The sequence below is a fragment of the Hemicordylus capensis genome, chromosome 4 (genome assembly GCF_027244095.1).
Source record: "Hemicordylus capensis ecotype Gifberg chromosome 4, rHemCap1.1.pri, whole genome shotgun sequence".
NCBI classification, from domain to species: domain Eukaryota; kingdom Metazoa; phylum Chordata; class Lepidosauria; order Squamata; family Cordylidae; genus Hemicordylus; species Hemicordylus capensis.
Window position 1 is genome coordinate 224,777,201 of NC_069660.1, and position 27,162 is coordinate 224,804,362.

At 46.1% G+C, this 27,162-nt stretch overlaps 2 protein-coding genes across 3 annotated transcripts in view; one reads left to right on the forward strand and one right to left on the reverse strand.

Annotated features, from left to right (window-relative positions):
- The window catches only part of LOC128322689 (uncharacterized), a 42,507-nt gene that overhangs the window by 12,820 nt on the left and 2,525 nt on the right, over positions 1-27,162 (reverse strand). Inside the window, exons 4-8 of one of the 2 annotated variants that reach the window (XR_008305886.1) lie at positions 26,188-27,012; positions 25,881-26,006; positions 25,660-25,701; positions 24,195-25,575; positions 22,889-22,951 (exon numbers count right to left, since the gene is read on the reverse strand). Coding sequence is in view for 1 of the 2 variants with exons in the window: in XM_053244437.1 (XP_053100412.1) it covers positions 25,277-25,575; positions 25,660-25,701; positions 25,881-26,006; positions 26,188-27,012 (1,292 nt within the window). In the remaining variant the exon portion in view is untranslated. Of the gene's footprint in view, positions 1-22,888; positions 22,952-24,066; positions 25,576-25,659; positions 25,702-25,880; positions 26,007-26,187; positions 27,013-27,162 lie in introns of those variants that run through there. The other variant, XM_053244437.1, reaches the window with a different exon arrangement.
- Positions 20,008-27,162, forward strand: part of MBP (myelin basic protein) — a 214,827-nt gene continuing 207,672 nt past the window's right edge. The window contains exon 1 of the mRNA XM_053244441.1: positions 20,008-20,097. The gene's annotated coding sequence lies outside the window, so the exon portion shown is untranslated. The remainder of the gene's footprint in view (positions 20,098-27,162) is intronic.

The following is a 27,162-nucleotide window of genomic DNA, read 5'->3' on the forward strand; positions in this document are numbered from 1 at the left end:
GGGTCTCCTCGTGGGTCACCACAGTGCAAAGACATGCTGTAGCATCTCACAGGCAAAAAAACAGGTTAATGGAGTGCTTGCCCCATTAACCTGGTTTAAGGGGAGGGGTTCTTAGACGGGCTAGCTGCCGTGGAACCATCAGGCTCACCTGCAAGTCCAGAGGTTCTCACAATCCGCAGGCTGGGCTCCCTTAGCCTGATTTCTGTGGATTGTGGGAATAGCTTCCCTGTCTTGTTTCTGGGTGTATTTGTTGCAGCAGTTATTGTATTTCTAGATGTTTATGTGCCATGTCTAGTGCTGTGGGTTCAATGCCATGCATGGTGCAGATGAAACCAACGTTTCCCAGGGAGAAAGAGAAATAATCCACATGTGTGTGATACCAGCCACGTTCACAAACCAACATTAAAAGCCAGGAGGGAGCTCTTGGAAAACAGATGGGGTTTTTTCGAATTACCTGAGAAGAATGCCCATAAATATTGAACCAGTTCCAGATCAAGCCAAGTGGAAATTGTCCATAACTTATATTTATGGTATGTCTTCTGATGGAGAAGGTGTGAGAATGGAGCTAAGTACCATTTGTCTCCGAGGATAGCAGGAAATAGAAGGCAATCTACACATTAAAAAGGCATACCATAATGTTGGGCAGAAATGCTGCATTGCCAAAAAAGCCGCAGTAAGGGGGAAAGGCTGAAAAATTGCAGAAACACAGCAAAAATGCCACAGCAGCATAAACACCGTAGTTAGAGGGGGAGATCATGCTTTTTTGGTGGTTGTTTTGCTGAATGCTTAAAACTTTACTACAGCTTGATCCTGAATTCTAGCATAAACGCCACATCAGCGTAAACGCCTCAGGCGGCAATAAACAACTTTTAATAACGTACTCACTGCAGCCTTTCTATCCAAAATTATGATACTTAAAAAAAAATTCTGTATGAAGTACACATCTGATAACTGTCATGTGAAGAAGAGTGTGTAATAAAGCAATTACGATGTCCTTTCCTACATAGCAGCAGTTTTGCTGTGAGTGTATTCATTACTGGTGCTGAAAAAAGGAACAAATGTTGGGTGGGGGAAACAAATCCATGTTTGTTTCTAACAAATCCATGGGCAGGTGAAGCACTGTGCTGTGATTAGGGCTTGGTTCCCATTCTGTCAAACTCTCTCTCTCTGGAATCGCAGTCTCCCCCCACTCCCATTTTTTGTCCTTTTAGTAATTGTAAAGAATGTAATAACAGTGATTGTGGTTCCAATAAAAAGAACAGGCCTTTTGAAAGAATGAAAAAAATCATCACAAAAATTGATGACATAGAAATCTTTCTGCAAAATATATTGCACAGCAATTGCCTTCAAAATTTAATTTTTTTTTACTTAATTCACAATGTGTGTGATGATGTAATGGGGGTGGGAGAGTCTTCTGAACCCTATTAGCATATCATTATTTTCTAACTCAAAAGAAGTGCTTAAAAGTACAGAACTGAAAGTTAGAGTGAAATGATATAGCTGAAAAATATGGTTCAAGGATCGTTCGGGGCTTCAAAAATTCCACCTCTAATGTTTATACATTTTCTAAAGTGTAATAAAACTACTACATTAAAGTAATTTCTTCCAAGGGTTCAGTTGTATCTATGTAATCTGGAGAATGATCTTTTCACAGCAGCAAGGATGTTATTTCAGAGGCCTTTATAAAGGCAAAACTGACAATAAGATTGATGAATATAAATTATCACTGTAACATTTTAGTCTGGTAAGGTTCTTTTGCTTTTTTAACACTATAGCTGTGACAAGCAAAAGGCAACCTTTTCTGAAATTCAGATTCAGTGATTGGATAAAGCTTCTTCAGTTGCAATTTTTTTTTTTTTTTGCCCGTCATGAAGAGATTTACTTTGTTTGTTTGTTTGTTTGTTTGGTAGAACGCATTCATCATCTGTCAAAATATACCTCAAGTTTAAAAGATATTTTTAAAGCCACAGTTGAAAACAAAGCTAATATACTTATTAAACAGTCGAAAAACATGCCAGCTTCAGACCAAAGTTAAGGCTACCTCCTTTTGCTTCAGGCTTCACAATGCTAAGAAATTGGAACCTTAAGACATGCCATGTGATCAGTAATGATGTCCAATGTCACAAATTGTGTTTGCTTACAACTTGCCCTCCATGCACCCCACTTTTCCTTGGCCTCTGAGGCCCACATCAAAATGGGGAAGATGGAGTGCCTGGAAACAGCAAAGATGCCCCATGCTGCCCTGGCCCTGTACTTAAGGATGTGCACAAAACTGGCTTGGCCTGTTTGGTTCGAATTTGAACGAGCTTTGAACCAGGGTGGGTAGGTTCAGTTTTGGTTTGCTCAACCACACACATACACATACCCTGCCAGTTTGGTTCAAATTTGAACCCAATTCGAACCGGTTCTAAAAGGTTTCTACATAGGGTGTAATGGGGACTCGAACTGGCCCATTACTCCCTATGTAGAGCACCTAGGGGCACAAAACTGGGGTGGGTGGTAGGCACCCCAGGGTGCCAACCACCTACTGAACCCCTAAGCAATCGGACATTCCTACAGCTTTGAATGGATTTTTGAAGATTTTTCCAATTTTGCATTTCTCCCATAGGGAATTATTGGGATTTGAGGGAGCCCCATCCCCCCTTTGAGGGGTGGCAGGGCATGCCAAAGTGGGTCTGGGGGCACAGTGGGTTGTGCCACAACTCCCCCCAGGCAGCCCCAAGCCGGTGGTGTTCATGATTTGTTTGTTGGGTTTTTTTAGTTTAGAATTAGTTTAGATTTTTTTTTTGTTACTGTCCTTTTAACAAGTCTATCTCTATCAGAGTAGCTTCTCTGGTGTGTGTGTGTGTGTGTAGAGATCTTCATAGGGATTCATTGTGAGAACTCATAAGTCCAAGCACAAATTGGATTCTTGGTGGCTGTACAGTGTATGAGTTCTCTCAATGAATCCCTATGAAGATCTCTCCATACACAGACTGATTGCTTTGGGGGTTCAGTGGATGCTTGGCGCCCCTGGGTGCCCACCACCCACCCCAGTTTTGTGCACCTAGCTTGCCACCATACCAACACACAGTGACACAACTAAAAACTGGAAACCAAAAAACCACCACAGAAACACACCTGCTGCTGTGCCCGCACAACTACAAAGCTAAGGGGACTAAACCAAACAACAGCACAGACTACACAACAACAGCCACAAACCCACAAGAACTAACAAGACTCTGCAAGGCAATAAAACCAAGCCGGCATGCAAACTGCAAAGAAAGCTAGGCCAGGCAAAAACACACCAACACACTGAAGGAGAACTTAAAGTAACACACACCACTCACCTGGTTCTTCTGCTCTTCTTGTCATGTGCAATGCATGTGTTTTGCCTGTGGGGAAAGACACACCTCAAAGTGTCTGGTCCACCACATCTTTGCTGGAGGCCACACAGGGCCCCAGGCATGTGGTGGCACAAGAGTACATATAGTCATCATCAGCGTGCATGCGTGTTTGTGTTTGGTGTGTTCGTGTGTGTTCTGCTAGCTAGAAGAAGGGAAAGAGGGGAGACTCTGAAAAAATTAAAGGGATAGGAAAGTCCAGCTCAGAGACGGGTGAGTGGAGACCACACATGATGTGGTGTGGCAGGAGACCACTTACTCATCATGGCTGGTTAGTGATGTGCACGGTCCGGAGAAGTCCGGACCGGCACCGAAGGGGGGCCTTGTTTTTAGGGCGGGGAGGGCTTGCTTAGCCCTCCCGCCTCCTTGCCCCCGCCAGCGCCCGTATTTCCTAGTATAGGGGCGCTGGAAACCAGCTGCCCCCCCCCGCCGCCGCGGCGAAAGAACTCCCCATGCCAGCCCTCCCTCCCTCCCAGCTAGCTGGCCGCCCGCCTGCCCTCCCGCCCGCTCGCTCACCGTTCACTGGATAGAAAACGAGAGGAGCTCCGGCACAGAGCTCCTCTCGTTTAGAAGGCCTCCCGCAGAATGGTGTTTTGCGCGCGCCGCAAAGCACGCCATTCACCGGAGGCCCGGTCTACCCGCCGGGAAAGGGCCGGGTAGACCGGGCCTCCGATCGCTGGGTAGACCGGGCCTCCGATCGCCGGAGGCCCGGTCTACCCAGCGATCGGAGGCCCGGTCTACCCGGCCCTTTCCCGGCGGGTAGACCGGGCCTCCGATCGCCGGAGGCCCGGTCTACCCAGCGATCGGAGGCCCGGTCTACCCGCCGAAAAAGGGCCGGGTAGACCGGGCCTCCGATCGCTGGGTAGACCGGGCCTCCGGCGATCGGAGGCCCGGTCTACCTGGCCCTTTCCCGGCGGGTAGACCGGGCCTCCGGCGAACGGTGTGCTTTGTGGCGCGTGCATGCGCGCGCGAGCAAAACACCATTCTGCAGGAGGCCTTCTAAACGAGAGGAGCTCTGTGCCGGAGCTCCTCTCGTTTTCTATCCGGTGAACGGTGAGCGAGCGGGCGGGCGGGCGGCCAGCTAGCTGGGAGGGAGGGAGGGCTGGCATGGGGAGTTCTTTCACCGGGGGGGCGGCTGGTTTCCAGCGCCCCTATACTAGGAAATACGGGCGCTGGCGGGGGCAAGGAGGCGGGAGGGCTAAGCAAGCCCTCCCGCCCTTAAGGGCATACCCCCCACCCGGACCCGAACCAGGCAGGGCCGGACCGGTCCGGCAGTTCGGCCATTCTTTGGAATGGCCACCGGACCGGTTCGGGCACACCACTATGGCTGGTACATGCGTGTCTGATGTGTGTGTTTGCGTGCGTGTCAGCAGAACCAAATGAAAGGAGAAAGAGGGGGGGCACATTTAATAAAAACAATTAACAAATACATATATACACAAGTATGTATACAAATCCATCTATACAGCAGCTATATAAACAGTTTTAAACTGTTTTAAATTGTTTCCCTGGTTTTCAGGGCTTTTAGCTGTTTCATTGGTTTTATTGTGTTTTAATAGTTTAATTTTAATTGTTAATTTGTTTTTAATTGTTTTTATCATGTTGTGAACCGCCCTGAGCTGTATCGGAAGGGCGGTATATAAATCTAATAAAATAAAATAAAATAAAATAAAATAAAATAAAATAATATAATATAATATAATATAATATAATATAATATAATATAATATAATATAATATAATATATTTACACCAACAACAACTATCGATCGACACATACAAAAACACTATCTACAGAATGGAAAGGAAAAACCTCTACTACTACTACTGACAACATCCACCAGCCACACACACACACACACACACACACACACACACACACAGCAGAAGAAATCTCCAGGCATGCACACACTCACACACACATATGCACACACAACACTTCTATCTACACAAGCACATATTTACACACTCTGAAATATTTGCAAATATACATTTTGGCAGTCCTGCTGCCCGCTCCCCACAAGTCAATTATGTACAAAGGCAAGCAACACAACACACATCAAAATATTTACACATCTACACAGAACCACACTGGGACAAACTGCGTAGTGTCTCTGTGTGTGCCCACAGCCCCCCAAGTTATATGGTCAGGTGGAACCAGGGGTTAGTTCAGCATCGGGTTACACCAGTGGGGGGGGGTGTATCCAGTTGCCAATTCACAGCACTAGCGGGCACACTGCAACATAGCACAGCTGAAAGAGAAAGAGGGGAGGGGAGGGATGAGTGGAAGCTGCTGCTGGGCAGATGACCATCGCCATGGGTCAACCATGAGCCAATCACTCGTCTAGCTCAACCTCCAGCTTGTGTTAGCCCAGCACGGGGAGGTTAACTTTAAGGGAAACCAGCTGCTCGACCAAGCCAGGGTCCAACTGGGACCGAGTGAGTGTTATCACATCACCAGCACATGAAAACACCCGCTCTCTCTGGACGCTTGTTGGCAGGCATTACAGGAGGCACTCAGCGACCACCACCAGGTCCGGCCAGACTTGGTGGTGGGTTGCTCAGGACTGCACATGGTCCATATAAGGGTCTTCCTCCACAGGCACCTCCATGTACTGGGCAATGCATTGTGCAGCACTGGTGGGCCTGGTAGGCTGAGCCTCCTGCAAACCGGGCAAGGCACCAAAGCACACCTGCTTAAACCACTGAGCTGATTTAGCCGGAGTGACTGCCTGTGGTGTTGGCGCCGCTGCCTGGGATGCCGTGCTGCCAGACTGGGAAGAAGGGGTGGGAGGGGTCGTCTGCTGGGTGTGGGTCGTGCACATTCGGGGAGTGCACTATCACCACCCCCTTGGTCTCTACCGGTCTTAATGACCTCCTCTTCCCTAACTCTATCAACTAGGAGGTCTCTCCACCTGGGCAAGTCACTGGCGCAATTGACATTGCCCTTGATGGTTGGGTCACAGAGACAAGCCAGAATGTACTCCTCCCTGTCACCCAACTCAACGACCAGCCAGTCAACAACCCCGGCTCTCTGCCTTCCAGCCAGAGCACACCCCTCTGACATGGTCAGAGAAGTCCAAAGCTCACCCATAAGCTTCTACAGGAGGAGAGCCGCAGGCAGGGCCTAGCTCAGAGGAGTGGTGTCACCACACAAGCTCTTCATGGCAAACAGGAATGGATTGAGTGCTGACAACATCGCAGACATGAGCTTCCACTCTGCATTGGATAGGTTGCACACGCCCAAGTACTGGTTCCTTGCTAGGTCGTTGAGGGCCACCTCCTGCTCCAGCAGGCACTGGAACAAGAGGAAGGTGGAGTTCCACCGAGTATCTACATCTGTGGAGATGAGATGTTGTGGAAGACCATAGGCACGCTGCTGCTCCTGGATTTCTTACTCCGGTCGAAGTGGGCTGCAATCTTGCAAAACTTCTCCACAAGCGCAGCCCTGGCAGCAACAGCACCTACCATGGGGCGGCCATGTTCTCTGGATGCCTTCACCTCCTTGAGGCCAAGGGTGCCCCTGACAGACAGGTGAAGCATGTGTGCCATGCAGCGGATGTTCACACTGTCAGTTCCAACACTGACTCTACTGCTGTTGTTACATTGGAGCCATTGTCTGTCATAATGAAGTCCTGGGAGAGGTGTAACAACTCACCTATCCACTCCTCAATTTGGCAGCCGAGTACGGCTGCCACCTCCTCCTTGGTGTGCTTGACACCCAAGGCCTCCATGTACAAGATGGCCCACCTGTGCCAAAATGCGGTGTGGGAGACCCTGGAGCTAGAAGCAGTACCGGAGGTCCCCTCACTCTCCGGACCTGATCAGTGGGTGGTCAGGGCCAGGAAAGCAGTGTGCATCCCACTCACACTGTTCCACAGAGCAGTGGTGAAATGCATGCTGGTGCCAGCTGGTGCTGCACACAGCATGGCTGACACAAGTTCCCTGCACCGCCTGTACAAGGAAAGGACCATGTTCCGTCTGAAGGTGGTCATTGAGGGGATGGTGTAGTCGGGCGCTAGCAGCTGGAGTATCTGGCGGAAGCCAGCGTTCTCGACCACCTGAAAAGGTTGGTCGTCAGTGGCCATCATCTCTCCTATGAGGCGGGTGAGGAGACATTGGTCCATGTGACCAGGGCGCTTCTTGTGCGATGACAATGTCCAGCACTTGGCTGGCAGCGTGCCCTGCCTCATGAAACCTGGCACACTGCCCTTGTCAGTGCTAGTAGCAGGCACACAAGGCGCACTAGCATTTCCAGTGGAGTTAGAGAGATCTGGGTGATCTCTGGTGAGGGAGAGAAAGAGAAATAAAGGCTGTCAGGCAACAAGTGCTGCCTGAAATGACCAGGGTGGAGAGCTCACTCGGGCTCTCCGGAGCTCAAGTCATCCCCCCTGTGCATGTGATGTTACGTACAAAGGGGCCATGGCCGGGGCTTAAGATAGTCCAAGCGAGTTCTCCCCCATCCATTTCTGGCAGTGCTTGCTGCTATTATTTCTCTTTCTCTCCCTCGCTGGAGGGAGAGAAAGGGGAATAAAGGCTGTTAGGCAGCAAATGCTGCCTGAAATGGATGGAAGTGGGAGAGAGAGAGCTCACTTGGGGCTTTCTGGAGCCCAGTCGTGGGTCGGGGAGAGTTCACTTGGGTCTCTTCTGGAGCCCGAGCCATGCCCCCTGAGAGCTTCGGTGGCCTTTTTCATTGGCAGCCCGGGTTCTTTGAACCTGTTTGCACAATGGTGACTCCACCCCTGGGAAGGATGATGATTTCCCATGCTCTGTGTGTGCCATTCAAGATGGTGCCAGAAGAAGCAAAATGGCCTCACATTGCCCTGGTCCTATACTGCCTTATGAAGCATCTTAGTATTACCACAGGGATTTTCAAACCTGGGTTGCTGAATATTGTTGGACTACAACTTCCACCATCCCCAAAGAATTCTATTGTTCCCAGGGACGTAACTATAATAGGGCAAGGGGAGACAATTTTCTGGGGGGCTACTGCCTTGGGGGGCCACCCAGAGGCAAGTCACATGACTGACTCCCCCAGCTGCGCACCCGCCCGGGCTTCCTTCAGTTGTATTCATCCTCCAAAATTGATGTGGGTATTAAGACCTGGAGCTACCAGAACAGCATGTCTTTCTTTAGCACCATTAAATGACTTGCATCGTCCACAATTTACAAAACCTTTTAAAAAACAATTTAGGATGATGTTCTATTGTGGCACATACTATTCAGCCACATTTAAGATTTCTTTACTTCATGAGCTGAGCTTCAGTGAGGGGGAGGGCATTTTAAAATCGTGTCTCTGGGCCCACTCCAACCTTGCTACGCCTCTGATTGTCCCTGTAGGGGGCTTGTGAGCTTGTTCTGCTGTAGGGATCTGCGGAATCAGTCCGGTGGTCCGGCGGCCAGGCGGTTCGGTCTGGGGGTTCAGAGGTTCGTAGTCAAACGGAACCACCCACCCACCCCATTCTGTCAGACCAGAACCGGACCACCGGGTCTGGCCCGCGAACTTTAAAAAAAAAAATTAATCATCAAGCAAGTACCTGCACCCCCTTCAGGGGGCTTGCTGTAGCCACGGTGTGTGTGTGTGTGTGTGTGTGTGTGTGTGTGTGTGTGTGTGTGCGCAGGTTCCCTCTTCCCCCATCGGCCTTCCTCATCACTGCCGCGGCCGGGTAAGTGAAGCCTTTTTGGCCCTTTCGAGCCTCTGTAAGAGCGAGCGGCAGCCATTTTGGTGGCCGCCACGCATGTGAAAATGCCTTCTGTGAGGCAATTGGCCTCACAGAGGGCATTTGTGCATGCACAGTGGCCGCCAAAATGGCAGCCGCTCGCTCTTACGGAGGCCCGAAAGGGCCAAAAAGGCTTCACTTACCCGGCCGCGGCAGTGATGAGGAAGGCCGGCGGGGGGCGATGGAACCCATGCAGACCTCCCCCCTCTGTGGCTACAGCAAGCCTCCTGAAGGGGCTACCGGTACTTGCTTAATGTTTAAATTTTTTAAAAAATATAAAAAACCCAGTCCAGGACCGGACTAGGGGGTGGGGTTTGATGCGGCTGGACTGAACTGGCCTGGTTCCGTTCGAGACCGCTCCGGCCTCAAACCGAACCAGGCCAGATGGTTCCGTGCACACCTCTATTCTACTGTAGAATTTAGCAAGCTGTCTGAAGTGTCTTGCCTGCAAAAGGCTTTGTCAGGCCTAGTCCTGTGCAAGCAGGGGCAAAAGGACCGTGGAGCAAGGGTGTGTGTGATCACCCCTCTGCCAATAGGGTGTGGGGTGGCCGCCAAGGCTCCCCCTCACTCTCAGCCAGGATGCCCCTTGCCCCCTCCTGCACCCAACTAGACAATGAAGTGCTTGCCAGGTGGGAGCGCAAGGTGTTCCCTCTTCTCTCCAGCCAGTGTTTCAAAGAAACACTAACTGGAGAGGGATGGGAGAGGGTTTAGGCTTCAGCCCTGGTCCCTGCATCTGATCTCAGATGCAAGGGGAACAGGCCAATGCTGAGGATGGGGCCCATCAGCCCTGGCAGAGCTTCCCTCAAGAAGGCAGGGAAAGGAGAGCTTCCCTCGTGAAGGAGAGCTTCTCTAAAGAAGACAGGGAAAGGAGCTCCCAGAGAGTGATTCCACAAACCTCTGACTGGAGAAGGGAAGCTCTGCCAGGGCTGAAGGACACAGTTGGCTGATTAGGGCTCGTCTGTCTCGACCCGCAGAGAAGAATGTCACCCAAATCTTTTGGACATCATTTCCTTTGTTCACTCAATGCACGGAGATGTTGTACTTTCTCCATATTCCACCACCATATGCAGAAGTGGATTCCTGAACTAGATGCCCTGCATTTAACTGGACTAATGCCCCTTTACCCTGGGTGTTACCTTTACTAACCTGAATGGTATGGAAGCAGATGAAAATAGTTCTTATGTATAAAAACTTAACAGATGATCAAGAATGTAATCAGCTGGAGCATCTCAAATGTTGGATTGGCTGATACAATCACATGTTTAGGCCATTTCTCAGCTTTTTAAAACTTGTTTTTAAATTGTTTTGATTATTTAATTGTTGTTTTATGATGTTTTTAATTGTTAGTTATTGTTTTATGCTTTATAATTTTTGTTTAATTATTAATTGATTTTTAATGGTGTTTTAATGTAAACCGCCCTGAGCCTTTTGGAAGGGCAGTATAAAAGTTTTAATCATCATCATCATCATCATCATCATCATCATCCCCCCCCCAGTGAGGCACTACCTTGGCGTGGTTGTGGGGCTTGTGTGCTCTGAGGAAGGTGAGAGCTATGCCAGAGGTCCAACCACACTGGACAGGTCTCACCAGAGGAGCCAGACAAAGAGTGCCTCTCCCATCAACAATATGGTGAGACGTAACTTTAATAAATCTATACCGGATCGGTCGTCGCCCGGGTCAACAAGGACCGCGCCAGGTGCTATAGTCCATGGACATCTGGTGGCAAGTGGGCAACAGGACTCAGGATCTTCAGTTGAGCAACCAGGGCTGAATACAGCAAATTTACTGGAAGAAACGTCGCTTAACTGAAAAAAATATACAAAAAATGCCAACAAGGAAATAATGATCTGCTATTACAAGTCTAGTCCAACTAGAAGAGGTTATTTAAAAAGAACGTACCAAATTTGGAAAGAGAAGCATCCAGATACAGAAATAACAGAACAAAGGCTAGCAGACCAGAGAAGATTCATAATCAGAAATAAAGTATTCACAGGAGTTGAGCTGGAAGAACTGCAAAGAACAACACAGGCTCAAGATATGGAAGAAGAATTACCACCAACTGAAGAAGTTGCTCAGGCGCAGGTGGAGGAGGTGTTGGAAATCGAGGATGCCACTGTTACTGAACTGTTTCAAAATCAAAACCAGGCAACCACCCCTTTGCCTTCACCTCAAAAACCCAAATGCCGTTTAACAGAAAAGCAACAAGAACTAAAGTAAAAAATAACTGAGCACATGAACCAAACCACCACCAGTATTCGACTTCCCGCTCTAAAAACAGTTGCCAAAAAACGACTCGCTCAGGCATTAAAAGATGTCAATGCTGCACTTGCAGAGATAACAACCAATAATTTGCAAGAAATAAACCAACTAATGTACAGTGCAGCAACAATAACAACACAAGAACTCGGATATAAGATCAGTGGACCTGTAAAAAAAGAAAGCAGTACATCACCTAAATGGAAGATTCGATTAGAAAATAAAATCTCCAGGCTTAAATCAGATGCTAGTAAATTGAAAGATATGAAAGACAAGAAGCTGAAGAATGAAAACACCAAACAGTATCTGATCCAAAAATACCATCTAGATTCAAGGAAAATTAGAGAAGTCCTGGAAATAATAAAGCAGCAAATAACAGCAGTGTCAAAAAAGATTAGCAGGTATGAAGCCAGAATTACACAACACAAGCAGAATCTCCAATTCCAGTCAAATCAGAGACGTTTCTACCAAAGCACAGAAGGAGAAACTGCAAGAAACCGAGAAACACCAAATAAAGAAGAAACAGTGCAATTCTGGGGGAAATTATGGGACAATCCAATAGATTATAATAAAAAAGCAGGCTGGATGAAAGAGGTCAAAAAATGTAACCAACAAATGCAAGATCTAATAATAACACCAGAATTAATAAGTGAAAGAGCAAAGAAAATTAAAAATTGGACTGCTCCAAGAGACGATGAACTGCATGGCTTTTGGCTTAAACACCTAACAAGCCTTCATAAACAACTATCAAAACAGTTCAATCACATTTTGCAAGGAGGTGATATTGAACAATGGCTAACAACTGGGAAAACTCATCTCATCATGAAAGACCCAGCAAAAGGTGCAGTTCCAAGTAATTATAGACCGATAACCTGCCTGCCAACCATGTTCAAATTATTAACTGGAATAATAGCAGATGAAGTCATGCAACACTTATTAACTAACAAACAGCTTCCAGTTGAACAGAAACGAAATTGCCCGAACACCAGAGGCACAAAAGACCAGCTGCTGATTGACAAAATGATTTTAGTAAATTGCAAGAGAAGAAAAACAAATCTAAGTGTTGCATGGATTGACTACAAGAAAGCCTTTGATTCATTGCCTCACACATGGATACTAAAATGTTTAGAAACAACTGGTGTCAGCAAAAACTTTCAGATATTTATAAAAAAAGCCATGAGCATGTGGAGTACACAGTTAACAATCAATGGCGAGACACTTGGACAGGTTAGCATTAGAAGGGGCATTTTCCAAGGGGACATTTTCCAAAGGGCAAGATCAAGAACCTGGAAGAGAAAGAACATTACAAATACATGGGCATTCTCCAGGCTGATAATATCGCACACGCTGAAGTTAAAAGAAAAATTGGTAGTGAATACATCAGGAGAGTTAGAAAAATCCTCAAGTCCAAACTCAATGGCGGGAACACCATACAAGCCATAAACACCTGGGCTATACCTGTTATCAGATACACTGCAGGGATAACAGACTGGACCCAGGCAGAGCTAGAGACGCTGGATCGTAAGACCAGGAAAATCATGACCATCAATCATGCTCTGCACCCCTGCAGTGACGTAGATAGGCTATACCTCCCTCGCAGCTCAGGTGGAAGAGGAATGCTGCAAGTCCATCAAACAGTGGAGGAGGAGAAAAGAGGCCTTGAAGAATATATCAAGGACAGTGAAGAAGATGCACTTCAAATGGTCAATAACGCGAAACTATTCAACACCAATGAAACAAAGCAGGCCTACAAGAAAGAACAAGTCAAGAACCGAGCAGAAAAATGGAGAAATAAGCCCCTGCATGGTCAATATTTGCACAATATAAGTGGAAAATCAGACATCACCAAGACCTGGCAATGGCTTAAGAATGGCAACTTGAAGAAAGAAACAGAGGGTTTAATACTGGCTGCACAAGAACAGGCACTAAGAACAAATGCAATAAGAGCCAAAGTTGAAAAATCCACAACAAACAGCAAGTGCCGCCTTTGTAAAGAAGCAGATGAAACAGTGGACCACCTAATCAGCTGTTGTAAAAAGATTGCACAGACTGACTACAAACAAAGGCATGACAAGGTAGCAGGGATGATACACTGGAACATCTGCAAAAAATACAAGCTACCAGTAGCCAAAGATTGGTGGGACCATACAATTGAAAAAGTTGAAGAAAATGAAGATGTAAAAATATTATGGGACTTCTGACTACAAACAGACAAACATCTGCCACACAATACACCAGATATAACTGTAGTTGAGAAGAAAGAAAAACAAGTTAAAATAATCGACATAGCAATACCAGGGGATAGCAGAATAGAAGAAAAAGAAATAGAAAAAATCACCAAATACAAAGATCTACAAATTGAAATTGAAAGGCTGTGGCAGAAAAAGACCCAAATAATCCCAGTGGTAATTGGCGCCCTGGGTGCAGTTCCAAAAGACCTTGAAGAGCACCTCAACACCATAGGGGCCACAGAAATCACCATCAGCCAATTACAAAAAGCAGCTTTACTGGGAACAGCCTATATTCTGCGACGATATCTATAACAATTGACAATAATATTCAGCCATCCCAGGTCCTTGGGAAGGACTCGATGTCTGGATAAAACAAACCAGTCAATAACACCTGTCTGACTATGTAAACAAGAATAATAATAATATGCTGCTGTGCCAACCTATATAAGGAAATGAGAGAAAACAGAAGAAAGTGACTCAAAGGCAGGTTCTGAGGTGATTACATACTGCAATATTTTGAGTTCAAGTGTATAACTGCTCAGGAGTTGAAATAAACTTGGCTGTACTGTAGATTAGATGAGAAGCAATTTCAAATGTGTTCTTATGGTGGTGTTTATCAGCCCACATACAATGACTTAAACCTACTTTATTATGCCTTTGTTTTTCTTACACTGTTTTCTTAAAGATTGAAATCAACACACACAGAATTCATACCTAGCTTTTACTTAAACGGTGTCTTATTTTAGGAACTTGATGACCAGGTACTAGTTGTTAATGAGAAGTTAGCTCATCATGTTTGAAAAGTAAATTATTCTCTATGTCAAGAGTGTGCATGTCTGTCCCAAATGTACCCCATGATCTGAACAAATCCTCACAGAAACTCATCCTTCAGGTCAGACCAAAGTGTCTGCAGTCATAAGGCCAAACTGATTTAATTTTAAACAGGCAATTTTCTGGGTTTTGTCGTTGTTTGTAAATGAGCCAATCTGGCTCAGGATTACAGCACAGGAGAGAGGGGACTGGCAGCAATAGCAATTTCCCACTTTGAGTAAATAGAGGCTGCAGCAGATCGGATGTGCAAATTGATTCATTTACAAATCGATTTGCACCCGAATCTAGCTGATTCGGGTGATTTGGAGACAAAACAAATCATCCCTGTGGTCCATTGGCTAGATTCGGGTACAAATCAAATCACGCTTGATTCAATTCAAATCAATTTGAGATTCAGATCCCTCCTATTAATTCCCCCAGATTCCCAGCTTTCACTAAACAAACAAACAAACAAACAAACAAATAAGCTCTAGCCCTTGTAGAAGTGGTGTTACGGAGCAAAACGTGTAACTATTTTTCAACTGTTTGGATTCTTTGGTGTATAATAACTTTCCTAAAATGAATCCCTATGAGGATTCATTACACATCTTCATTTCTTCTATTCATTTTTACTGTCTTTTTGACAGTGCCAACTGTCAACTGCCATGTGCCAACTACACCCCACTCACATCCGCAAGGCAGTGGGGTACTACTCAGTTTATGTTATAGGATTCCCCCCCCACCCAAGTATTTAGGCTCTTTGTTGTCTAATAACCTTTCCTAATAATAAATCCCTTTGAGGATTCATTACAGACCAAAGAGTCTAAACCCCTCAAAAGTTTCTAAAACAAAAAGTGAGTACCCAGAGGCTTGTGGGTTGCAGGGTAGTTGGAACATGGGATGCCACTAATTCCCCACCCCCACCTGCAAAGCAGTGGGGTCAAAGTGAACAGAAGAAATGAAGGTGTGTAATGAAGACACCAAAGAATCTAAACACTACAAAACACCTAAGAAATAAACTGAGTACCCCAGTGTGTGGGTGGTGGGGTGGTGGTGGTGGTGTAGTTGACACCTGGCAGTTGATAGTTGTCACTGTCCAATGATAGTCAAAATGAACAGAAGAAACGAAGGCGTATAATGAATCCTCATAGGGTACCTCATAGGGTAATGAATCCTCATAGGGTAATGAATCCTCATAGGGATTCATTATGAGGAAACGTTATTAGACACCAAAGAATCTAAAAATTTTAATATTCCTAAAAATTAATAGAGAATTTCCAAATATTCCTAAAACTTAATAGGGAATTTCAGAAAGCTGTTAGAAGAGACAAGAAGCAATACTACAATGACATCTGTAAAGACCTCGAGGATGGAAATAGACACGGAAAAACAAGGCAAGTTTTCCAAAAGATCTCTGAACTCAGAGGGAGGTTCCAACCTCGAATTGGGATGTTAAGGAATGCCAGATAGTAACTGGTTCAGAGAAGATCAAACAGAGATGGAAGGCGTATACTGAAAACCTGTACAGCAGAGCTGTCAACATCAAAGATACTCTAGAAGATATTCCCTACTTGCAAGAACCTCTAGTACAGAAAGATGAAGTTAGATCAGCACTCCAGTCATTACCAAGTCGGAAGGCTACAGGAATTGATGGAATAGCTACAGAAATATGGCAGGCAACATTAGAAGAATCTGTCAAGGCTCTAACCAAACTATGCCAGCAAATTTGGAGAACAACACAGTGGCCAACAGATTGGAAGAGGTCAGTCTACATACCCATACCAAAGAAAGGAGACTTAACAGATTGCACAAACCATTGCACAATATCCTTAATTTTACATGCTAGCAAAATCAGGATCAGGATCATCCAACGCAGATTAGAGCACTATGTGGAAAGGGAAATGCCAGATGTTGAAGCTGGTTTCAGAAAAGGCCGAGGAACAAGAGACATCATTGCTGATGCATGTTGGATAATTGAGAAAGCCAAAGAATACCAGGAAGAAGTAAATATGTGCTTTATTCAGTACAGAAAAGACTTCAATTGCGTCGACCATGTCAAGTTGTGGAATATCCTTAGGAAAATGGGCATCCCAGAACATCTCATTGTTCTCATGAGAAACCTATAAACAGGGCAGGAAGCCAAAGTCCAGACGGAACATGGAGAAACAGACTGGTTCCAGATCGGCAAAGGAGTAAGACAAGGCTGTATACTTTCTCCTTCTTTATTCTATTTATATGTTGAACATATACTGAGAGAAGCTGGATTGAAAGAAGATGAGCGTGGTTTTAAAGCTGGAGGAAGAAACCTCAATAACCTGCACTACACTGATGACACCACTCTGATAGCTAAGAATGCGGATGATCTGCAAGCTCTAGTAATGAAGGTCAAGGAACACAGTAAAAAATGGGACTACATGTAAAGAAGACTAAACTAATGACAACAGGTACAGCAACCAGCCTCAGAATTGACAATGAAGACACTGAAGTGGTGGATAGCTTCTGCCTTTTAGGATCGACCATCAACAGTAAAGGATTCCGTTTTCAAGAAACACACTGCAGACTAGCACTTGGTAGGGTTGCAATGAAGGCCTTGGAAAGGATATTTAGATGCCGTGACGTGTCTACAGCTACAAAGATTAGAATGGTTTTTCCCATGACACTCTATGGATGCAAAAGCTGGACTTTGAAGAAGCAAGATAGAAAAAGCATTGGCGCTTTTGAACTTTGGTGCTGGAGAAGACTTTTGAGGATACCATGGACTGTCAGGAAAACAAACAAATGGATCATAGAACCAATCCATCCAGAATTTTCACTCAAGGCAGAGGCTCGAACCAGGCTCAAACTATCATAATGACCAGGCTCAAACTATCATACTTCAGACACATTATGCAAAGACTCAGTTCCCTTGAGAAGTCTATAACGCTGGGGAAAGTTGGAGGAAAGAGATGGAGAAGAGGAGGATGACCAGCAGCAAGGTGGATGGACTTGGTTACAACAGCAATCAATGCACCACTGAGAGACCTTAAAGGCCAAGTTGAAGACAGATCATCCTGGAAAGAATCTATCTATGTGGTCGCTAAGAGTCGATACCAACTTGATGGCATTTAATCAATCAAATCAATCAAAAATTAAAATGAGTACCGCACTGCCTTGCAGGTGGGGGTGGGTGAGGTGTAGTTGGCACATCACAGTTGACAGTTGGCACTGTCCAGTGACAGTCAAAATGAACAGAAGAAATGAAGGTGTGCAATGAATCCTCATAGGGATTCATTATGATGAAATGTTATTATATACCAAAGAATCCAAACACTTGAAAAATAATGACTGCACATTTTGCTCCGTAACGCCACTTCTACAAGGGCTAGAGCTTAGATTTCTTTTTTCCATAAAATGAAAGATGGGGATCCATTTTCGGGTTAGGATATGGCAACTTTGAATCCCCATTGTTTCCTATGGCAGAAATGTTCAAAATCAGTTAAAAAAAATTAAAAATTCATTAGAAATCAACCAAGTGTCCCACTGCCTTAATATTTGAGTGGTAAGTGGCACCCATGGGGACCTACCACCACCCAAATATGGCACCCCTAGGACCTTGTTAAGTTTTCCTAATTGGTCCAAATCCAAATCAAAGCAAAGCAAATACAAATTGAATCTGGGGTGATTTGGAGGGGGTAGATTTGGATACAAAACAAATCAGGGGTAATTTGATTTTGATGTGCACAAAAATTGATTTGTGCACATCCCTAAGCAGATCCCAGTCCAGAGCAAGACCTCTAGGCTGCCGGCAAAGGATTAAATCTCTCTTACCTCCCCCTCACTATAGTCCCGGTTTGGATCGGCGCAGAGCCCCCCAAAGCTACTACAGAAATCCAAACACACAGGGCCAAGTGGTGTTTAAAGCCACATTTAGTTTAGCCATAGATAGAACAGTTTTTATTGCCAGGCAACATCCCGACTTTTTAGTCATGACTAATAGGGATGTGCATGGACCGAAGTTTGTGCACAGGTTTGGTGCCAAACTAGTTTGGACACGTTCCAAACTGATTCGGCACCGTAAGGGATGGGGGAGCGGTCAGTGGGACCTTTAAAAAGAAGAAGAGCAGGTCCTTACCTGCTTTCCGCTGCCCCATGCTTCCTGCTGTGGTGGCACTCATCCTAAGAACAGGAAAGGACCTGGTCTTCTCCTTTATAAAGATCCCACTTGTCGCTACACCCAACCCCCAGTGGTGCTGAACTGGTTCGGCATCGAGCCTGTGCACAAACCTTGGTGCACATCCCTAATGTCTAAGCACCACTAAAATATTCATCCTCATTCATTTTGATGGATTCTGTAATATGGTGTAATATATTGTAATATAGTGAAGCAGACTCTTCCAGAACACTGGTAACACCTCATTTGTTTTTCTGATAGGGCTCCCATGCAATTGAGAGTTGCATGACAAGCAGCAGTTCAGGAAGTGAAGCTCTCCCCAGCATCCACTTGTTGAGTCTGTGTGCAGTTGCAAAAGCACAAGAGCCCTATCAGAACAAGGTTGGTAACCCCACATCGGAACTGCAAACTCAGTTCTGTATATTAAATAGGAATATGTAATTGAAAGGAAAGACAAAACTTGCAAAAGCACATGGGAAAATTAATATAAATATACTTCAGTGAAAAGAGTCTGGACTCTTGAAAATCAAAGCAACCTGTTTCTATAGGGGATAAAACCTGGCAGTGATTTCTAGGCTTTGTACTCTCAAAATGGTCCATCCCCTTGTGGCCCAATCCTGCTATTGTTACATACCAGGCAGACTGAGTTCAAGAACTGTATATGCAGAAGTATTGCTTCTTCTTTCCAGTATGCAGAGTGCCAGATATGCACATCTGGGGTTCAAATCCTTGCTCAGCTTTGAACATAAACATTTGCCCCCTAATACAGCAAAAGTAATATGTATATGTACTATAGCAGGCTTCAGCATATGGATTATATCGGCGCATCAGGAGCCATGTACATCCAAAAACAATGCAAGCTATTGCCAGACTCCTGGCCCAAACTTATGGCTGACTACAGTCAAGCAGAAAGCTTACTCAATAGGACATACAGATTGCAAAAGGATTTTTCCTTATCCCAGGTATAAAACAACAATGATTTGCTATTCCAGTGCTGCTACACCAGTGCTCTTCCTTGTTTCCTGTGTTGCACAGGGGCATCTTTGGGGCAGGACAGAGGTAGATATGACATGTGGAGAGACAGAAGTTTCAGCTTAGGTTGTTTAAGGTCCTAAGGGCAACTCATGCATGCCAGAGCTGGACGTGCTTAACTCTGCAGTTTTGCTTCTTGATAGGGGCATGGGTGGAACTGGGGTGGGGCAGCCAGGGCACGTGCCCTAGGCGCCACTGAGGGGAGGGTGCCATGCCAGTTCCTGCCACCTCCACCCCATTGCCCACCTGCCCAGCCCCAGGGCCCCTCAGCCACTTGCCATCCTGCTTGCCTTCTGCGAGGCCTAGGATCCTCCGAGGGCAAACTGCAGAGCAGCTCTTCACTCCCACCTCTCAGCTGATCAGCAGGTGGGCGGGGCTTACAGAGAGGCCTCTGTGTAGGCCTCCCTGAAGCCTGAACTCGGCAGGCCCCAAGGAAGCCAGGAAGAAGAAGGCAGGCAGAGTTCTCTGCAGCAGCAGACCCTCTGCCCAGAACATCCAGCACAGCTTTTGCCAGGTACTGTGAATTCCTTTTTGTGGTTTACTCCCTGCCCCATATATAGGGATTATAGGGCTTTGATATGGGTGGCGGTGGCGGGGAGACTGAGAAGTCTGAATATTTAATTTAAAACAGAGTGGAAACTTTGCTGGCTTTAAAAACAAAAACTATCTAAAAAGCCCTATAAGTGGCTTGTTTGATGGAAGAAAATTACAAAAACTTCTGGAACAATATTATATTATTCATTCATTCATTCACTCACTCATAAATGCACTTATGTTCAAGTTGTTTTGCAACCCAGAAGGTCTGAGTGAGAACTGTGAAGCATGTGTGTGCTTTTGTTTTATTTTATTTTTCTTATGTGTGAACTGCTCCCCACTAACTTGTAGGGACTTCAGGGTAAATCTGGCCAACATGTGAATGCAGCACCTCCATTCCAGAGGAGATGTGTGTTATAGGGCTTTAAAAGCCCCATGTGAAAAACCTCCTGGAATCAAATTTTACTGAATTTGTTCAGAATTCTGAGAAAACAAACATAGGCTCACCCTGCATGGTTGAAAGTCTCCTTTGCTAATCTGCAGCGAGGGGGCCATTTTAATAATTAGTGTTTCTAGTGTGTTCTAGGCATTAAAAGTAGCACAAACATATAGTACTCAATGTATATCACTATATATTGTGAAGTGTGCGTGTGTGTATTCAGTGAAATGTATTTCCAGGCAGCATACTTATTTTGAAATATCAGACTTAAATCCTTGGGGGCCTGGGGTGTGTGGAGGCCCTGGACTTTGAGGGGCTGGGGGCCCATTTTAAAATCTCATCTCTGGGCCCATTCCAACCTTGCTATGCCCCTGGCGGTCACTACACATGGGTTTCTGCACAACACCTGCACAGAAGAAACTCCCATGTAGAAAATGTGTCTCTTGTAAATTGACCCTGAATTTTCCATCCATGACTGGGATATCGGAGAGTTACAGTCAATAATAAAAGAACAGCACACTGCTTGTGACAGGAAGGGGCAAATTACAATGATTTCTTAGTCTGGCAGGGGCTGGTTTTGGCCCTGGCAGAACTTGGCTGTCTGCTCCTGTTGCAAATGCCTCTGTCTAGTGTGGCAAACTAATGTATCCTCCTCCCTCCTGGTGTCAAAGTAAGCACTAGTGTGGTGAATGCACATATACCCCATCATGAGCCAACAGTCATCATAAGACAAAGGCTGGCAGGAATCATTCACTGGTTTATAGACCCCCCCCCCCCGCCACCTTCTTCTTCCCCTATTTTGCTAGTGGCTATTTGGGCAGGTGATCCTCTAGGACAAAGTCATGTTTTTAAAAAAGAATGAGATGAGACAGAGAAAATGACAGTTGGAATCCTCACATAACTCCTGACTGTTGTTCTAAGTCTTTTACAGAGATGGCTCATGTTTTCAGGTTTTGATCAACAACCATGTCTAGATGGTACAGTGTTTCTTTTAACAGGGATTTCCAGAAACTGTTTACTACAAGTCCCATCATTCCTGTTTGGACAGGGGCGCAATTTCAGTGCTTGCCCTAGGCGCTATTTTCCCTAGATACGCCTCTGCCCACTACTGTGTTGTATTTTCACCCACTAGCAGCAGTTTGGCAACCCACCCACAATGCTTCTGCAATCTGCCATTCCAGAACTGCTTTTACCAAAGTCAATGGAAGTGGGTCAGCTTACTTCATTGTCGCTGTGATTGTGAGCAGAGCTTCTGTTAACTGGAAGTTAAGTCAAATCAAGCATTTTTTAAAAGCTGGACACTTCAGTCCCTACATAGAGAGTGCTGGGACATCCTGTGGAGCAATGCAGGCAATGTGCCTTTCTCTTGACAAGGTGCATCCTTTCTTGCCTTGTTCCAGTCACTGTCATGGTGATAGCCATGTCAAGATCTGATTTGGCACAATTTTGCTGAGTCAAGGCAAAGGGATGTGTATTAGTTGCTAGGCAACAGCAAGGGACTTTCAGTTGCTCATTTGTTGGCTCCCCAACCCCTGGGCCAAATATCCCATTTACTTTTGGAGTTGGTCCTGGGCTGGCATATATTGATAAAGATATGAACTAACTATCCCCTATCAGAAGAAGAGGGGCAGTGGGGGGAGAAACTATTAGCTAAATGTGCTTTCAGAATTCAGCCATCTGGTTCAGCAGAATAAGGAAATTCTATTAAAGTAGTTCAATTATTACTAAAGAGCATCCAAAACAGTCATATCTCCTTGAGCTTTTTATTTCTCTAAAGTTAAAAACTTTAGTAGATTAAATGTTGGTCATTCTGGGCCAGGATATTGAATCCTTTCAAGAAAATCAATGTATGCCTGTCGAGTTAATTAGCATAATGTTAATAGAATGTAATAATGGTGCCAGGATTACAGAAACTCTCTCTTCACTTTTCAAATGAACCTGACGTTGAAGATTGGATGATATTCCTGAATCATTGTCAGAATAACAAGGTAGTTTCCTAGAGCTGTCTGATTCAGGCTCACCATTTGTCTGAAACATCACCTCTTTGTATTACTGCATTCATGGACACAGCACTCTTATGCTAAAGTGTTTTTCTAGGTACTAAGCCCAATGTATCCCATTCACAAGGCACCTTCTGTTGATTCTAATGACTCTTCCCAGTGCATGCACGATGAGCATCAAGAGCAAACATGTCTTTGTCCTTGACCATCTTTAAGGGCTCTTAGAGATGGTCAAGGACAGGCATTTGGTCACTGAGCTGTGTAGCTAACCATAGGCTCAAATGTAGCATTTCCTGCATTGCTGTCTTATTTTACAGTCATATCAAACCTACCTTCTGCAGTGACAAGTGTTCCAATTCAGGCTTTCCTTCTCTCTCCTCTTGCAGAAAAATGGCCTGGAGACAAAAAGTATGTTCTCATTGCTGATCCTGCATTTGGGAGGGGGCCTGCTACTTAGGGTGCCTTGTCATTGTCTTTCCCTGAAGTATCAACAGGGATGGATTGCCCTGGGTGGAGGTCTGGTGCAGAGCTTCCATGATATAGAGGTTGTCTCCAGTCTCTTTGGGTTCTTTCCCCCAAGTATGGATTGCCCATACTTGGGAGATTGCTCATAGCAGGGATGGGATGACCTGGATGGGGACCCGATGCAGAATTTGCCTCTTTAGGTCCCTTTCTCAGTCTCAGCAGGGATGGAAGGCCCTGGGAGAGGGCCTAATACAGAGGGTGCTTCTTTTGGTTCTTTCCTTGGAAGATCAGCAGGGTCGGAAGGCCCTGGGAGGAGGCTGATATGGAGGTTGCCTTTTTTGTTTTCTCCTGGGAGTGTCATGCTCCACAGAGAGCCACCCCCATGGCTTTTCTTCCTGCAAAGGAAATGGGGAGGGCACCTCCTAGCTGCTTCCCCAGGGCCAAATCAGTCACTCAGCTTGACTCTTTGCCTGGATCCAAGCCTCTAGCTGCTGCTTTGGCTCTTGGTGGAAAATAAGGGGGTTGGAGAATAACATTTGGCCTCCTTTCCATTTGGAACACTTGGCCTCGTTTCCATTATTCCTGCCACCCAGCAGCCCTGAGTGGTTCACCTAACCCAGGGCTGCACAACTTGGGCCTTCCAGCTGTTGTTGGGTTACAGCTCCCATAGTCCCCAGTCGCACTAGGCAAAAGTCAGGGTTGATGGGAACTGTAGTCAAACAGTAGCTGGAGGGCTGGTGTTGTGCAGCCCTGCCCTAAATCAAGCTTCCCCTTCTGCATCACCACTCCATCCTCTTCCACAAGAGGTAGATCCCTCTTCAGGGCCAAAATCAGGCCTCCTAACCATACATATTGGGGCAGACAATCTCTGTATAAGCCTCCTGGCAAGGAGAAGTCTATCTTGAGCTACCTCTTGAACCTCTCAGAACATCTCTTGGCCCCAAGTGGACAGGCCATAGAGCCTTTTCTGTGGCTGGGTTTGACCCAAAGACATTTTTACCCAACTCTACCCAAGAATATTCAAAGTAAGACAACTATATTTTCTTTAAAATCAACTTTTTAATTTTTAAGCAGTAAATATGCATGTTCTATTGCTGTTTTATCTCTACATCCTATCCTATTAAAACAAATGTTTAATATTTTTTAAATAAATATGCAGCATTTTATTGCTACCTATGTATGAAGCACTGTCTGGTTTTTGTCTTCCTCTTTTTCCTCATCAACATCCAGCTCCCTTGGAGGAACCAGGATCCCCATAGTGGCTTCCACCCTTGCCAGTCTGCTCCGCAGTCTCCGGAGCTGTCCCCTCAGTGCCTTGAGGTTTTGCAAACATTCCTGGCAGTTGCGGAGGTCTCTTTGGCCTTGAAGGAAAGAAAACAAACAGGGTCAAGGGGCCTGTCCTCCACAATACCAGTCCCTGCACTGACTTCTAGTCCCTTTCCATGCCCAGCACAGACTTCCCATCTCTACCTTGAAAACCCTCCATGGCTATGCCCCACCCTGTCCCTCTGCACTGATCCTCCCCCCTCCCCCAACTTGCACCCCGTCTGGTTGGTTTTTGCTCCTCCAGCTTCTGTCTTCAGCCACCTTCAGTCCTGCTCTCTAAAACTACTCTTTTTCTTCTCCCTCACTGACCCTTGGGTCTGGAACCACCACTCATGTGGGCCCACATCTCTCTCCTATCCTTCCAATGCAACCCACCTCCTCTGTGCAGCTTTTGGCTTAATGCCTCAGCAGAGGCAGCTCCATCAGCTTGAATTGAATGCCCCTTATGCTTTCCTCCTCTTCCTCACTTCTCTCTCCAAAGCTAAACTTTAGACTGTATGCTCCTGGTGGCCGGGAACTTTTGCCCATGTACATTGACAACACTATAAGGAGGATTGTGATAAGCACAATTGTATGTCATCCTCCTTGGTTTCCTGTTTCAGCCCAGCTTGAATTCAAAAGGGCTGATATTAGCATTCATATTATCAGCATTCATGAATTTAGTATTCACATTCTGCTCTTCCTCAAGCAGCTCAGGGAGGTATACATGGTTATTTTTTCCTCCCAACAGCCCTAAGAGTTAAGTTAGACTGCGGGACAAGTGACTAGCCCAAAGTAACCCAGCGAGGTTCATGGCTGGATGAGAATTCAAACCCGGGTCTCTCTGGTCCTACGGAGGTGCAGCTGAAATACATACACATCGTTTCCCCGCTTGTCCCACCTCAACTTCCCTCTCCTTCCTCTATTGCTTGCCCATCTCTGTTTTTAGACTATAAGTGTTTTAGATTGGAAAACAACAATGAGGATGGAAAAGGGGTGCTGCCTCTGTGAGACTTATGGTCATTCAGCTGATGGAACTGCAAATCCATCAAACTCTGCAGCGTTTCTTTTACATTGCTAAGGTCCGGCTCTAGAGGAGGTGGGGAAGGAGGAGGAGGGGGAGAGGGATGCAGGAGGAAAGAAGAGGTGGAGGCGGAGGGTGGGATGGAGCCAACTTCCAGCGAGGCAGAAGATAATGATGAACCAGACCCAGGGGGGCGGAGACATGCAGCAGGGCCTTCAGGAATATCTGCAAGAGAGAAGAAGCAACAGGTGGTCAGCCGCAAACGCTGGCATACTACCACACCTGCCATCACTTGCCCTCACTGCTCACCATGAGAAGCTGTCTGAATTACAGGCATCAGAGCTTGGTCACCTGAAAGACAGAAAACGAAGGAACACTTCAGCAAGCACTGATAACCCACCCACAGGCCTCCCCTCCGAAACTTAGATGCAGACTCAAATCAAACATTTCAACATTCAGGAGAAGGAAACAGAGAGCAAAAGAGCCATTTTTAGCCCAGCAGCAACTTCAGGGGTGTGCTGCAAACGTACCTTCCTTTCCCCACCGCTGCAGCCGCACTTCACTGTGGATGAGCCTTGTCCGTGTGTGTCCGATTTGCAGGTTGATGGCCCGGAGAGAACGAGGGAACTGCTTGGAAATGCGGCGAACCCTCATTTCTGCAACGAAGAGAGCAAAAAGGAACAAGTGTTGTATGCTCTGACCAGGCGGAGTGCTGGTGTCTTACAAAAAGGGGCAGTGCTAGTGCTTGGTCCATCATTTGGGCTGAGTATCAAAACTCCAGCTGAACTTTGTGCTGGGTGTCTATGCAAAAGGGTTCTGAGGTGCCACAATACTTACGCCGCTGGACATAGTCATTCTGTAATCCTTTGAGGATTTCTACTTCTTGCTCAAGGTAATTGTCAGCAATGGAAGGCTCTGGTAAGGGCTCTGACACAAAAGCTGCTTCCTTTGGAGTGCCAGTGGGGATGGAAGGACCTGGCACTGAGGTTTCCTCATTGACCTCTTCCCCCAGAATGTCATTGGTAATGTGAGGTCCTAGAAGGGATCCTGGCACCGAGGTTTCCTCATTGAGCGTTTCCTCGAGAATATCAGTGGAAATGTGAGGTCCTGAAAGGGATCCTGGCACTGAGGTTGCCTCGTTGAGCTCTTCTTTCAGAATACCATTGGTGATGTGACGTCCTGGAAGAGGTCCTGGCTTTGAGGTGTCCTCATTGACCTCTTTCCCCAGAATGTCAGTGGGGACACAAAGTATTGGAAGGGGTCCTGGCACCAAGGTTGCCTCATTGGTCTCTTCCCCCAGAATGTCATTGGTGATGAAAGGTCCTGGAAGGGATCTTGGCACCAACATTTCCTCATTGAACTCTTGCTCCAGAATATCAGTGGGGACATGAGGTTCTGGAAGGGATCCTGGCACCGACGTTTCCTCATTGAGCTCTTCCTCCAGAATATCTGTGGGGACGTGAGGTTCTGGAAGGGATCCTAGCACTGAGGTTTCCTCGTTGAGCTCTTTCCCCAGAATGTCAGTGGGGACATGAAGTCCTGGAAGGGGTCCTGGCACCAAGGTTGCCTCATTGGGCTCTTCCCTCAGAGGGTCCCCCAGAAAATGGTGCAACCTGGGTCCCCCAGGACACGGGGCAACATGGGCCAGATTTCTGGGATGACCTGAAAGAGAGGAAGTAAAGCAGGAATCTGGAAATGAGGATGGCCCATAGCCCTGATAGAAATTGCCTCCCCTTTCTGCCTAGGTTAACCAGCTGGGATGCAGCCTGGGATTGTGGGTGAGGTGGTCCACCCAAGGAAACAAGCAAGGGA